Source organism: Amphibalanus amphitrite, unplaced genomic scaffold, assembly GCF_019059575.1.
Source record: "Amphibalanus amphitrite isolate SeventyFive unplaced genomic scaffold, NRLGWU_Aamphi_draft 000636F_arrow, whole genome shotgun sequence".
Taxonomy (NCBI): Eukaryota; Metazoa; Arthropoda; class Thecostraca; order Balanomorpha; family Balanidae; genus Amphibalanus; species Amphibalanus amphitrite.
In genome coordinates, this window is record NW_024882130.1 from 163,681 (window position 1) to 178,508 (window position 14,828).

General features: G+C 48.1%; 1 protein-coding gene across 1 annotated transcript; it reads right to left on the bottom strand.

Moving 5' to 3' along the window:
- Window positions 1-11,650: 11,650 nt before the first annotated feature.
- Window positions 11,651-13,071, bottom strand: LOC122363714. The gene is made up of 2 exons (XM_043333260.1): window positions 12,964-13,071; window positions 11,651-12,933 (listed from the first exon to the last, which is right to left on the bottom strand). The coding sequence occupies exons 1-2, from the start codon at window positions 13,021-13,023 to the stop codon at window positions 12,085-12,087; spliced, it is 909 nt and encodes a 302-aa protein (XP_043189195.1). The 5' UTR covers window positions 13,024-13,071; the 3' UTR covers window positions 11,651-12,084.
- Window positions 13,072-14,828: the final 1,757 nt, after the last annotated feature.

The following is a 14,828-nucleotide window of genomic DNA, read 5'->3' on the forward strand; positions in this document are numbered from 1 at the left end:
CCGATTTTACCAACTGTAGTTTGCGCCATCTATCGGTAGAATTTGAAGCTCTACCTTCGGCCTACCGATATTATCCTTCGATACGGCGCACTCAAAGCACGTTTATAAAAACGAATGATACCGTGACAAAGAGCGTCTTCAATAGCCCCGGTGAGACCAATAAACTTTCGCCATTTACGCGTCCCGAAAGAAATATAGCCGATCACAGCGCGGAGACGGCGCCCGGGGCAGATGGCAGCACCTGTGTTGGTGCGCATCTGACTGCGAGGTGTCTGTCCATTTCTTTATCCCAGCAAGAAATGACACAAAGCTGAGTTTTTTAATCCAAACCAGAAATGACAAACAAGGACAATGAAGACAGAAGTGATCGTGACGTCATCGCCGAGTGCCGGCCATGCCAGAGACGTTTTTAATCCCAGGAAGAAATGACAAACAAGGCCTATTCACGACCGATTCACACCGGACAAGCACCGATCGATACCAAATCTGGGGGGCGGGGGGGACTGGGAAATGGGGGGAGTAGAGTGGCAAGTTTTCCTACCCGGCGAACCCGGTACCAAGCAAGTACCAAGTACTTTTTGCAAGTTCCAGATACCAAGCAAGTACCAAGTACTTTTGCCAATACCAAGCAAGTACCAAGTACTTTTGCAAGTACCAAGCAAGTACCAAGTACTTTTGCAAGTCGAACAGGTTTTTTGCGATTATCTTAGGTTCTAGAAAGCCGATCGACACGGGACAAATACCATTCGATCCCAAATTTTATGTCTCATCTTTTCATAACCTTTAGCGCCGCGAAGCAAGCCAGGATCCCCTAGTCTAACTTTACTATTTGAACAGAATCCGTCTGTCTGTGAGTCTGTGAGTCTGTGTGTCCGCACATCGTGTAGTGGGTTCAATTAACCTCGCCTACAGGGCAGACGGTATGTCGTAGGAAGTTGAAATTTGCACATCTTCTAGGTGACGTCACGGGTCAGCGCCTTTTTTAGGTTTCCGCTCGCTGGGGTGCACGGTTGGCACGTGGCGCGCGCTGGAAGAACGCCAATGAAATTTTGATCGGTTCGTAGATCTTCATTGAGAGCCGGGGTCGACAAACTTTGTGAACTAAATGCATGCCGATCGGTGGCGGGTGCCTCGCATTGGCGGATGGGCAAGTTTTAATTTGAATAAAAAGTGGCGACTGGCGAGAGAATGTGTTGCTTTTCGTTCGATGGGAACAGTTTGCGATACAAGTATTAAAATGTACCGCGTCTGCCGGAATTCGTCACATTGGTCACTGCGCGCCATTTTTGCCGCAAATTGCACAACTTTGTCTAATATGCTGCAATAAGGGTACAACTTGGTGCCAGGATGACTCAGATTTGATCGGTTCGTAGATCTTCATTGAGAGCCGGGGTCGACAAACTTTGTGAACTACCAACAGGTTCAACCAACAGGTTCAGATGCGCCGCGTTTGCCGGAATGCGCAACAATTATCTCAGAGCGTCATTTTTGCCGCAAATCGCACAGTTTTGTCAAATATAGTCCGATATGGGTGCAATTTGGTGCCGAGATGCATGCTCAATCGCCGGGTGAAAATGCGCCGCGTTTGTCGCAATGCGCCACATATGCCACAAAGCGCCATTTCCGACAAATACGATTAAGCGTAATGGAATGGCACGAATAGGGGCAGGGCTGGGAACACTTTAAGTCTGATATTTTAGTAGGTACTGATTGGAACCAATTATTCTGTGACCTGACATGACCCAGCGGTGTTGGTAGGGGTAGGGGTAGGGGTAGGGGTAGGGGTAGGGGTAGGGGTAGGGGTAGGGGTAGGGGTAGGGGTAGGGTAGTGGTAGGGTAGGGGTAGGGGTAGGGGTAGTGGTAGGGGTAGGTGTAGTGGTAGGGGTAGTAGTAGGGGTAGTGGTAGGGGTAGTGGTAGGGGTAGTGGTAGTGGTAGGAGTATGGGTAGTAGTAGTGGTAGGGGTAGGGGTAGTGGTAGGAGTAGTAGTAGGGGTAAGGGTAGGGGTAGGGGCAGTGGTAGGGGTAGTGGTAGGGGTAGTGGTAGGGGTAGTGGTAGGGGTAGTCGTAGGGGTAGGGGTAGTGGTAGTGGTAGGGGTAGGGGTAGTGGTGGAGGCAAAAGTAGAACAGTGGCCCGGGCTGATCCCAGCGGACGAGAGGTGACCTATGTGACCTGGCCTGACCCAAAGTGACCGGGGCTGACCCCTTTGACCCGTCTTGACCCCGTATCACCCAAATTTCATCCAACGAAGGCCTCAGAACAGTTCTTTTTTAAATTCTCTTCACATTTCCGTCCATATCTATGCTTCTAGACGACACCTCGATTTGAATCGAACACCACTCGAAAGCAAATTGGCTGGTGCCGCAATTTTTCCTACCACGCAGCAAAGCAAGTGGCGCAGCCGCTTGTCTATATTACTATTTGAGGAGGGTGCGTCTGTCCGTTACCGAGGTCCCGACTTGGTCGTGCTTTGCGTGGACTACAGGCCAGACCGTTGCACCTAGCCCGGTGAAATTTGCACAACTCATAGATCAAGGATGCGCGACGTGCCTTTGAGGGGTCTCAGATCGATCGGATTGATAGGGAGCGCGTGGCGCGTGCCCAAAAAGTGCAAAACCGCGTCATAGACTTTACATGTATAAATCGGCGTGCGAAATCGGGCGAAAACGGCTAATTTTGGCCGACACGGGTCCGGTCCAGGTGCGATATCTTGGTGACCAGGGGTCCGATCGGCACGGGGAAAACAGCATCGTGTACAGAATTGAACGGGCTATTGAATGGTGTGCGTTGCAGAGGATAGCACGCGCCACGTGCACCGGAGAGGGCACTTTTATTTGAAAAATTGCGGTTTTTGAGGGATTTTGGAATTAATTTTATTTTTAGGTGACCGTTAAATGGAGCGAGTTGAATCAACGCCTATTTGCAAGAGAAAGGTACCGCCTCTCATATACAAATTGTGAAAAGCTGATTGATCCAAATCAAGGTGGTGCAAATCACGGGAGAAAATGGTGTTTGTCAATTTTGTGCCACTTTATTAATCACACGGGGTTTGCTGCATAACCTGATACCTTTGGCAATTGAATATGGTACCATTGGATAGAGCATTCAATTCTGTCCAATATACACTCTTCATTTTTGCATGGTGAGCAACAGTATCCTTAAAAATGTAAATGTTCCAAACCATTTCATTGTCATTTTTAGCGAAATTCATCGATGGCCCTCAAAAGACTTCACGCCAGTTTTCGAATCATTCTAAAGTAGAACGCATGATAATACGACACGGGCACCTCGATGCGATGTATCTTTTTGTTTTCTTACAAAATGCTTGGCCGTCAAAAAGCAATCGAACGAAATGGATATCTACCAACCAAATCGACACAGACCAACCCAATACCCACGGGTCAAAAAATCCCCCCTTCGCGTTGCGGAGCACGCGGGTAACCCTAGTTAAGCTGCCTCGAGGATTAAGTGATCGCCAATCGCCACTGCAGGGTGACCCTGGCATGGAACACTGGGACAGCATATATATGTTGCAGGCACTTTAGAAAATCAGTCATTTTGTAAAATGCCTAGGCATTTTGCAAAATGCCTGATTTTCCAGGCTTTTTGCAAAAAGCCTAGGCATTTTACAAAATGACTGACTCTCCAGTCATTTTGCAAAATGCCTAGGCATTTTACAAAATACCTAGCCATTTTACAAAATGACTTAGCAGCGTGTTGTAGATACGAGTACCTAATTATATACGTTTTGGTAGCGTGTAGGTGGACCGAGGAGTCCAGCATTATGACCAGAGGAGTCCAGCAGTGGGAAGTCCATACCTACCTCATAATATGGCAGCTAGAAGCCTGATAAGGGTAAGATGTCGCCGGCTGAAGCGGGATCGGCCGACGCGGGAAACGCGGCAATCACAAGTTTGTGTTTACACACTCATAACTCAAGTTGTTACCGGCCGATTTTCAAAATTCTTTGACCATGAGATTGCCTGTACAATGTACATTTCTTAGTCTTCTAACAAAATTTGACGCGAATCGAATATAATCAGCGGTAAGGAGCGCGATGTAAAGACGGAACCGTCCCGCCCCGGCACAGTCTACAATTCAGGCGGCGCGTAACGGTTAGCGCCGGCCGCCGCGCCGCCGCGCCGCCGCGGCTGCAGGATGTTTGACCTTACATCGCTATTACAAGAAAAGTTGTGACCCGATTTTCTTATTTCTTGCACGAGAAAATCCACAGTTCAATTCTGGACAGGTAGCCAAAATTTCACATTAATATCATGCTTGCGGCGCGAGTTATTGGCGAAAAACAGGAGTGGTGGGCGGAATCCGCCCCCCCCCCCCTTCCACTGCGCGTGTTAAAATGTGAGGATGAGAGAGAAGGAGTGGGAAATTATAATTAAATTCGAACGTGTTTTTAATGTCCAAATACATAATGCAGTTTTGTCCGTAAGGGCACAATCAAACAAAGACTACACTCATTCGTTTACATGTAATTATACATCAACCGGGCCTGCCTATTGACTAGGGCCGGTCTCCGGCTGGTTTTGTTAGGTCTAGTTTCAGGCAGAACATGAACGGCGTTGATGTACTTGGGAGTTTTTACAGCGTTAACTAAACAATGCTTTATGCTACAGCCGAGTCTGCAACTCAACCTGGTCGTTATTCAGCATTGTCGTCATCATAGAGCTTCACATCGATCAGCTACAGGCTGAACACGTACAACCTATAGGGTATAGGAAGACGTCCAAAAACTGTTAGCCATAGTATCTGTAGTGGGATCTACGTTCAATGCTGGTCAGGTATTTTGCAAAATGCCTAGTCATTTTGTAAAATGGCTAGCCATTTTGAAAAAAGCCTGGTTGCGTTCAGTCATTTTTCAAACAGCCGTCTTTTTGTAAAATGCCTAGGCATTTTACAAAATGACTGATTTTCTAAAGTGCCTGCAACATATACACCGTCTCCCCAGCATGCTTTACTCTTACAGAAGCCCAGGGAGATTTTGTCGACCAGCAGCAAGAGTAATAACTAATGAGAATATTGAATAAAGAGAGCGTCGGAATCTTTTGCTATATGGCTGTCTGTCAAAAGGATGCATGGATCAAAAAGATGATCAACCCTTAACCCTCGCCCTGCGAGGGGGCTTGTCGCAACCCCCTTAACCCGCGCCGTGCTGGGGGGGGGCGTTTTTACGCCCCCCCCCCCTCAGGTTTTTCGCGAATATCTCAAAAACGGCGGCGCGCAGCGCCGCCGTTTTTGGTACACGTGTTCCTACATCATTTCCGCACATGTTGTGAAAATTTCAGACCTAGGCCGTTCAAGGTCAGGTCACCAGGTCACGTCAAGTGACCTTACCTCAGAAAAAGTTCAAAGGCTCGCTATAGCTACACCGACTGAACGATCACTTTGAAACTTTCAGCGATTGATATGAGTAACAGTATGTATAAAATGTACATCTCGGATTTTTGATATCTGTGACCTAAGGTCAGGTCAATTTTGCGACCTCTCCATTATAAGTCAATGGGAGAAAATTGAAATGCGCCTCTTTAGGACGAATATCGTTCAAAACGCTCTCAAACATCGGTTCATAGGTAAACATGACACACTGAATAGGAAAAATGCACCTGTGACCCCTCTGTGTGCCCCTGAGGTCATCTCAGGTCATGAACGGTCGCCAGCAGTTTTTTGGCTATAACTTTTTATAGAGACGTGCTAGAGCGGTGAAAACACGTCAGATGTGTTCAGCTCGACGATACGGATCGACTGATATGCAACATGACCCTTTTCGGTCAGGTCATGACCTTGACCTGAGGTCAAATTTTCAAAATGACCTTTCAAGGTCAACAAATAGTTCATTCGACGCGTCTCGACGAGAGGAACACGATGCTGGCAAAAGTAATGTCATGGCGCTTATGAGTCAAAAGTTATTGACGAAAAAACGTTTTTCGTAAAAACGGCTATTTTTGGAGTTTTTGCCCTCTAGAGGCTAAACCGTTGACCTGAGGTCAAATCTGAGAACATTACTCAGAAAGGTCTGTAAAAGGGCTATCGAATGCGCTTTTCCGCGGCGCTGTAGCTCTATCGGTTCCCGAGATAGCCGTTGGCAGTTTCCAAAATGTTGAAATAGTCAACATTTTACCTTTGGTGACCTCTGGTGACCTGACCTTTGACCTGACCCAAAAAATGACCGAAGTGTTTTCGTCCTTATTTTTGACGCTCTTTCGATTGCCGCTTACCGCGTGTCGCTACGTGGCCCAGGAGCCGAGTTAGACGGGGGGGCGTGAAAACGCCCCCCCCCCCCCAGCACTCGGCGGAAAGTTCAGGCCACCAGCACGGCGCGGGTTAACCCGCGCCCCGTAGGGCTACCGGCGGACCCTACCACCCGTAGGGGGGGGGGGGGGGCCGTATCGGCCCCCCCCCTAAGATCTCGGAAAGTTACCGGCCGATTTTCAAAATTCAAACGGCGTTCGATAGCCCCACCCGGGAACTACCTTGTGACCAAATTTCATTGACCTAGGTCAAACCGATGACGTCACAGGTCAGGTCAAAGGTCAGATTTTCACCGTTCACAGGCAATTCAAGAAATGTGCTGTGAAAGCGAGTAAATTGGTAATTTATTGAAAACCATCGATGGTACATTGTTCGTCAAACACATACTTTGCTATCTGAGGTCACTGATACTAGGTCAGGTCACAGCGAGGTCAGGTCACCGGGGTCACAATATGCACGTGTCGTGTGATACATGTTTTATGGTCCATTTTACATGACAAATGCGATTATGTGGGTTAGGCAGCCTTTGGGGCCAGCCTAGGTCACGTTTTTGTGAAGGTCAGGTCAAGGTCAGGCCAAATTAGGTCAAATTTCAAAGTTGATATTTTTGCATAAAATGGGTATCGATTCGATGCAGCTCGTCACGGGGAGTCTAATGGTGGTCTTCGTTCTGCTCTACGAGTTCTAGAATTGCCAAAAATTGAGTTTGAAAATTTGACGTCATCATTTTTGAACAGTTTTTTTTCGCTATAACTTGGCCAAAAAACGAGATATCGATCTGAAATTTGGTATGTAGATAGAAGACGGTAGGCACTATCACATATATTCCGGTTTTTTCGAAACTCAAAAAACTTTTTGGATTTTTTGGCGAATATATCCAAAAAAATGCTTTTTTGATTTTTGGGGGTCAAAACTCAAAAATTTCAAAAATTCGAGATAGCAGTTTTGTAGCCCTGTCAATTCTACACCTTTTATGTCTTGATCATTTTTCTGTATCTTCAAAGCTGTAGTCCTGACAGGTCTTCTTGCGAAGGTCTTTTTTCGGTCGAAAATGACAGAACATGACGTCACTCTGACGTCATTTGTGGCCAACCTATCATAACCTCTGGAAAAATTTTTGGTCACAATGTGTAAAATTGATGCCCGGAGGGGTCCTGAAAGTTTGGTGGCGATATCTCCAGCCGTTTAGGAGATATCGACCGAAAAGGACAGGGGGGGGCCGTTTCGGCCCCCCCCCCCTACGGGGCGCGGGTTAAGGTTTTTCGCAAATAACATTAAAACGGCGGCGCGTAGCACCGCCAAATTTAGCATACCCTCTCGAGCAACCTTTTCGCACCTATCCTGAAAACGTCAGATCCCAGTCTTTTCAGGTCAGGTCGCCAGGTCACAAAAACCGGTACAAGGTTAGGGGAAAATTGGACTAGTTTAGCGGCAACTGAATGTCAGAGTTGATAGCGTGGGTGCTATGGCACGTAGCGCTACCAAATTTCAGATACGACTTGGGCACTTGGGGCATCTATTTGACACATGACCTGGGAGTTTTAGATTCAAATGACCTGAGGTCAGGTCACGAGGTCACAAAAACCGGTACATTGTCAAAATGGCCCTAAAATTGCGCTCTTTTGTTCATGGAAACTAGAGTTCTTAATCGATTTGATTCAAACTTGCAGGATATGCTTAAGTCACCGAGTGCCATCATATGCATCCCAGTGTTTCAAATTCGGTTGACCTGAGGTCATCTAGAGGTCACGACATTTTTGAAGGAAATTTGCCTGAATGTGTAAAGATGATAGAATTGTGCTGATTTTTACCGTTTTTGTGTTGTACTACCTTTATTTACATCTACTTGGTGTTTGCAATCTGCAAGAACGCTAGGGTCGGGTCAACTAGGGTCAAACTATGTTTTTGCTAATAACTTGGCACAAAATTAGGCTAGAGCTTAACCCGCGAGTTGCTGGGGGGGGGGCGTTAAACGCCCCCACTTTTTTCGCCGGGCCATAGCATAAAAACGGCGCGCCGCAGGCGCGCCAAATTTTGGGTACCTGTAGGGAATTGATTGGAGTTTATCGTGACAAAGTTTCAAAAAAATCGGTTGGAAAATTTTTGAGATATCGAGATTTTAGTGACGTCATGATTTCTGAGTTTTCGACCAAAAACGGCATATGTTCAAAAAATCATATAAAATCACAAAATAGACATACAGACATGCCGTAAACGCCATTAGACTGCCAATACCATGATCAATGAAATGGCTATCTTCGATTATTGATTATCGTTCCGCATTTCCATAATCTTGAACTGAATCTTGGCAATTTTTCGTGACTACTTCACGACCATGATTCATGCATTTCTTAAATTGAACTTTTTGAGCCAAACACGTACACATATGATAAAATGAATGTCACCATCGTGTTCTACGCCCCAAATTACACATAAAACATGTGTCACAGGCTGCGAATATCAGTTTTGATTTTCGGGGATATGTGCCTACCCGGTTGACCTGACCTTGACCCTGACCTATGATTGACTGACCCCTACATGGAGCTGACACTCTTGTAGGCCTTATATGATGGATTGTGCACCGTTTTGACAGAGTTTATGACGAGAGGTGCCCATTGCGAAGTCCTGAAGTCCATGCTACTGAAAGCCCGATTTCAGGTGTTTGACCTGACCTTGACCCGACCTGTGATCTTAAAGTTCAACTTTAAAGTACTCATCTGAAGCGTCTCGTCGCGCTCTTTCGTTTGCCGCCGCGTGCGTTTCGCTGCGCCTATTGGTTCTCGAGTTATCGGCTGGGGGCGTTTAACGCCCCCCCCCCCCCCCCAGCAAACGGTGGGTGGCGAAATACCCCAGCAACTGCCGGGTTAAAAAATGGTGTCGTTGTGTTCCTTGTGAGCAGGCGTTTCGAATGATATGCGATATGGATGGATTTTGATTAACCCGCGCCCTGGTGGGGTCTGTTTATAACGCGACCTGGTGGGGGGGGGGGGGCTATTTTTTGCCCCCCCCCTCGTATCTCCGAAACTACTGGACGGATCCGTAAAATTCAAACGGCGTTCGAAAGGCCTGTCAAATTTGTCGAAGGAAACCAAATTTCATTGACCTCGGGGTTACCGATGACGTCACAGGTCAGGTCAAAGATGAAATGTTTCACCGTTCACGGGGCTTCTAGGGAATGCGCTATAACACCGAGGAAAACGCATTTTGTCGAGAATCAGCGGTAGGGCGTCAGTTGCCTAGTAGATATGTTGCTATTAGAGGTCACTGGCAATACCAGGTCAGGTCACAGGTCAGGTCACCAAGGGTCACAGGTCAGGTCACATGAGCCCAACTTTACTAAGGTTGTGTGATACATGTTTTATGGCCAATTTTTCATTTCCAACTCAATGGTGTTGGTTATAAGACTATCAGGTCCGGCTTAGGTCAGTTTATGGTGAAGTTCAGGTCAAGGTCAGGTCAAGGTCAGGCCAAAAAGGTCAAATTTTAAAGTTGATAGTTTTGCATAAAATGGGTATTGATTCGATGCAGCTCGTCACGGGGAGTCTAATGGTGGTCTTTGTTTTGCGCTACGGGGTCTAGAATTGCTAAAAATTGAGTTTAAAAATTTGACGTCATCAATTTTGAACAGTTTTTTTCGCTATAACTTCGCCAAAAAAGAGGTATCAATCTCAAATTTGGTATGTGGATGGAAGGCTGTAAGGACTATCACATATATTCCGGTTTTTGCGAAATTCATTTTTTTTTGGATTTTTCTATCATTTTATCCAAAACATCTATTTTTTTATTTTTGGGGGTCAAAATCCAAAAATTTCAAAAATCCGAGATAGCAGTTTTGTAGCCCTGTCCAATCTACAGCTTTTATGTCTTTATCATTTTTCTGTATTTGCAAAGCTATAGGCCTGACAGCTCTTCCCGCGAAACCCTTTTTTGGGTCGAAAACGGCAGAACATGACGTCACTCTGACGTCATTTCCGGCCAACCTATCATAGCCTTTGGAAAAAAATTTGGTCACAATGTGTAAAATTGATGTCCGGGAGGGTACTGAAAGTTTGGTGACGATCGGCGCAGCGGTTCTGGAGATATATCGAAAGTCTGGAGGGGGGCAAAAAATAGCCCCCCCCCACCAGGTCGCGGGTTAAGTTCAACTTATTTATTTTTAAAAAGTTTTAAGCTCAGTCATATTGGTAAAAACGCAAATCCTTCGATGCGCACGGATGGCCTGAGTTCACTGGTGCTTTTATTTTTGCTCTATCTTAAGGTAAAAAGTTATAAGCGAAAAAAAAAACTTTAACATGTTTTAGAGATTTTTGCACTTATAACCCCAAACCCCCCTAAATATTGACTTAGAATCACCAAATTTTCACGGGGCGAGATTTCCTATGGGCCCACCTACCCTGTAAATTTGGCGTTTCAAAGTGCCATAAGAGCATACCTATCGCCAAGGAAGTCGTACCAACCCCCCTCGCCGTCCGTGTTATGGAAAAGGCCCCCTCGCCTGACGAGGGTTAAATGAGTTTAAGTTTTCAAGCCCTGCCAAACATCTGCCAAAATGTATTTTATAGATTATTTAAGAAGACTTAAGCATATTATCCATCATTTTGCAATGTGTTACGGCACAGCAGTTTGCGTTTCCCGTACACAGAGGGCAGCACAATTCACCACCACAGTCTGAGGTGTGAGCGGAGAGGACGCGGTCTAGGTGGCAGCACGTCAGTGAAGGATAGGGACAAGGCTGAACAGGTGGCAGCACCAAAGCATCGCGGTGAACAGCCGTAAGCTGAGACCCGAGACTTGAGAGCAAGTGCTAGAACACGGACGCGCTCTATCAAGGGCTGCTATCACGGGCTGCTAACATAAGATCCTATACACCGTTCCATGCTTCTATCCTCAGGATACTGAAATCCTTCTCCTCCACACCGCAACCCCCCTCCGGGCTGGACAGGCAACTTTATCTCATGCGGGCTGCTCCCTTGGAGCGGCACCGCTGCTCCAGAGGGAGCGCACCCCGTAGCCGGGTGCAGTCGCAGTGAGTGCCTTGGGGCTGGGTGGCCTGTCTTCGGACGAGCTCAGCCCCGGCGACTCACTAGGGTGCCTGCCCAGACCAATGTCTCCCCCTATATCCTATCATCCTCCCGGCTCTGAAATGGTCTTACTGGACCGAAAGGACCTAACCCAACAAAACAAACAAACAAACAAAGATCCTATAGCTTCGTTTTTTTTTGCACCGTGAAGCTAGGTAGAAAGTACGCGTCCGAGGCCCGAGCGGATGCATACAATGCTAAGAAAATCTTAGAAGGATTATCAGCTTTGAAATAAAGTAAGTGCATAGCAAAGCAAACGGTGATTTAATGTTAAGTTAGATCTAAGCGCCCAATCATCCGTTTCAAGAAGGCAGTTTTCAATGTATTTTATTTACCAATCATTAAAGCACATAAATGCATGCAGTCAACACAGTGCATTGCCAATAACTTATTTTGCAATGACAATCATGTTTGTTTTAGTAAATCTTTGACAGGATTTTGATATTGTGTGCATTCTGCGAACAATTGTTAATTTCACAGCTTTGTATTGTTCTCATGATTGGTGAGTTCCCAACTTCCCACTTTTTTGCAGCATCGATGCCTCGAAAATGAGTAAGTCATAAGAAGCATGCAAACGCAAAACACCGGACGGAGAAGAGCGTACTGGTGCCAGTGCAAACTTCAATATGTACGATTCTGAGGCTATTTTTGCACAAATTGGTTCGCATTTGAACAGGATCGAGCGTGACCGTGCGAAGCGAGTTTTTCCACCGTGCACCCTTATAAATCCGAGGTCGTCACCTAGTTGTACCAGCTGACCCGGTAGGCCCCGGGCCGCTGGGTCATTCCAGAGGTCATCTGTCGCTCACCAGCCACCGTCTGCGAGTGGCGCGCCATGCCGCTCCTGCTGCTGTCCCATCCACCGTCCATCGCCTCCCTGGCCGTGTAGAAGTCGGCTCTCTCGTAGCCGGGGGACATGGAGCGCGCCCTGAGGGCGGCGCCGGCCCGCTGGCCGCGGTACGCCGCCGGCGACAGTGAGCGGTACCGCGGGCCGTACTGGCGGCCGTACCACTCGCCGTACTGGCCGCCGCTCAGAGCCGCCGAACGGTCAAACCGCACCCGGTCGCGACTCACGGCCCGCGAGCGGCGCTCCGAGAAGCGGCCCTGCGCGCCGTCCTCATGGCAGACGTAGTCCTCGTAGTCACCGCTCTGCCACTCGTAGTCGCCAAACTCTCCCCGAGCTCCCGACTCGAGGTAGCGGTGGCTGTAGTCCTCAAACTGAGCTCCATAGTCTCCTCCAAAACGCCACGGGATGCTTTGACGAGCCGAGGACGCGTAGTCGCTGTAGTAATAGTCTCCGTAACGACGGCCATCGGAGTAAGGAGACGGGTAGTAAAACCGGCCGTAGTCCTCACAATCGTTGGCGAACGGCGACCAGCTACGGAAGTTGGAGCGGAATGGGGAGCCGCTGCGGTTGTTGTAGCGGAATGGGGATCCGCTGCGGTAGTTGGAGGGGAATGGGGAGCCGCTGCGGAATGGCGAGCCGCTGCGGAATGGCGAGCCGCTGCGGAATGGCGACCCGCTCCTGTAGTTGGAGCGGAACGGAGAGCCACTGCGGAAGCTGGAGCGAATTGGGGAACTGTTACGCATATTGGAGCGGAAAGGGGAGCCGCTACGCATGTTGGAGCGGATCGGGGAGCCGGAGCGGAAGCCTGAGCGAGAGAAGCGCGGCTGGAACATGGTGCCGTCTGCTGTGTTCACTGTCTGACTCTGCAGGCCGAGGTGACTGGAGTTGTGTCGCTGTCCCGAGCCGGCGCAGCTTTATACCCGGGCAGGAGGACGGCGGGCATGGTCCGGTGGCGTTTTGGGGGTGAACAAGACACCGGCGATGGAACCTGACGCCGCGCTGCTTCTTTTTGACGCTAGGCTGGGGACTGTGGATTGCGAAGTAACTTCTGCGGGGAAATGACTGATGGAACGAGTTGAACCCTATTCCTGGCGGGCTCCGCCGGGACAAGAAACTGGCGGGGGGGGGGGGGGGGCCGATTCGGCCCCCCCCTGAGATCTCGAGAACGAAGCAAGATAGCGACAAGCGGTAAACGGCATCGGATACGCACGGCCAAGATCTACAATTTTTACAAAGGTCATTTTCAGGTCAGGTCAAAGATGACGTCACAGGGGTCGAAAAAGTCAAAATGGCGGCACTAGATATGGAGAGAGTTTTTCTCGAATAACTTTCGAATTAGTCAAGATAGGAACAAACTAAGGGCATCATCGTGATCCTCTCGTCAATCCGCATCGAATGATATATATGTTGACCTCGAAAGGTCAAGGTCAAAGGTTGACCTCAGGTCACGTGACCTCGAGGTCATCATGTATATCATTCGATGCGTCTTGACGAGCTGAACACAATGAGACCATCCACGCGTCTGTATCTTGTTCCTGTACGGAGTTATTGGCCAAAAACCTTTGGTGACCTTTGATGACGTCACATGACCTCACAGCTGCCCAACAGCAAAACAGACCTCAAGGTAGTGAAGGTTGATCGTATATGAAGTCATGTATGGTATATGGGGCCATTCCGACCCGTTTTAGTGGTAAAAACAGGGAGTTGATTTTTCCCCCATTGACTTATAATGGGGAGGTCGCGAAATTGACCTGACCTTAGGTCACCGATATCAAAATTCCGAGATATACAAATTGCACATACTGGTACCCTAACTAAACCCTGAAGAGAAGAAATTGATCGGTCAAAAACTCTAGCTCTGGCGTGATTGCAAACTTTTCTGAGGTAGCGTCACCAAACCGCCTCTGGTGACCTGACCTGAGGTCAGATCAACTCAAAATTTTCAGACATGTTGCGTAGAAGCCTTTTAGGAAAAGTCAGAAAATTTGAGCTTCCTAGCTCAACGCGTTTGGGAGATATAACCAAAAAACCTCAGGGGGGGGGGCTCCTGAGGCCCCCCCCCGCCAGGAATAGGGTGAAGGGCCAATACATCTTATTATCTTATCTTTTTCTCTCTGTCTGTCTGTCTGTCTGTCTGTCTGTCTGTCTGTCTGTCTGTCTGTCTGTCTGTCTGTCTGTCTGTCTGTCTGTCTGTCTGTCTGTTTCTCTCTCTCTCTCTCTCCCTCTCTCTCTCTCTCTCTCTCTCTCTCTCTCTCTCTCTCTCTCTCTCTCTCTCTCTTTCTTTCTCTCTCCGTCCCTAACTCCTTCTATCCAATCTTTTCTCTCCCCTCCTTTTCTATCTTTCCCTCTCTCTGCTTCTACTCTGTCTTTGGTGCAACAAACAGGGAACCATCACTTCCCTCGTGCGTTGTAAATACCGTTCGCCGTACACAAACCGCCGAAGGCATCGCTCTCTCCTCATCGAGATGCGTGTCGATAGAATCGGCCATGCCCGTGGTCGCTGCGTGGAGCTGGCCCAAAGTGCGTGAAATCCAACAGACTGACTAGTGACTAAAAACTGGCATTCGACTGGTCCGGATGACATTCCATAGCCACAAAGACTTCAATATGGAGACTGAAGAGGGCTGTATGTCGCCCC

Bases quoted from the DNA above. Each gene is read 5' to 3' on its own strand.
- LOC122363714 (XM_043333260.1), bottom strand. From the start codon at position 13,023: ATGTTCCAGCCGCGCTTCTCTCGCTCAGGCTTCCGCTCCGGCTCCCCG. The intron at 12,934-12,963 runs ATGCGTAGCGGC...TTCCGCTCCAAT, and splicing joins GCTCCCCGATCCGCTCCAAC to ATGCGTAACAGTTCCCCAAT.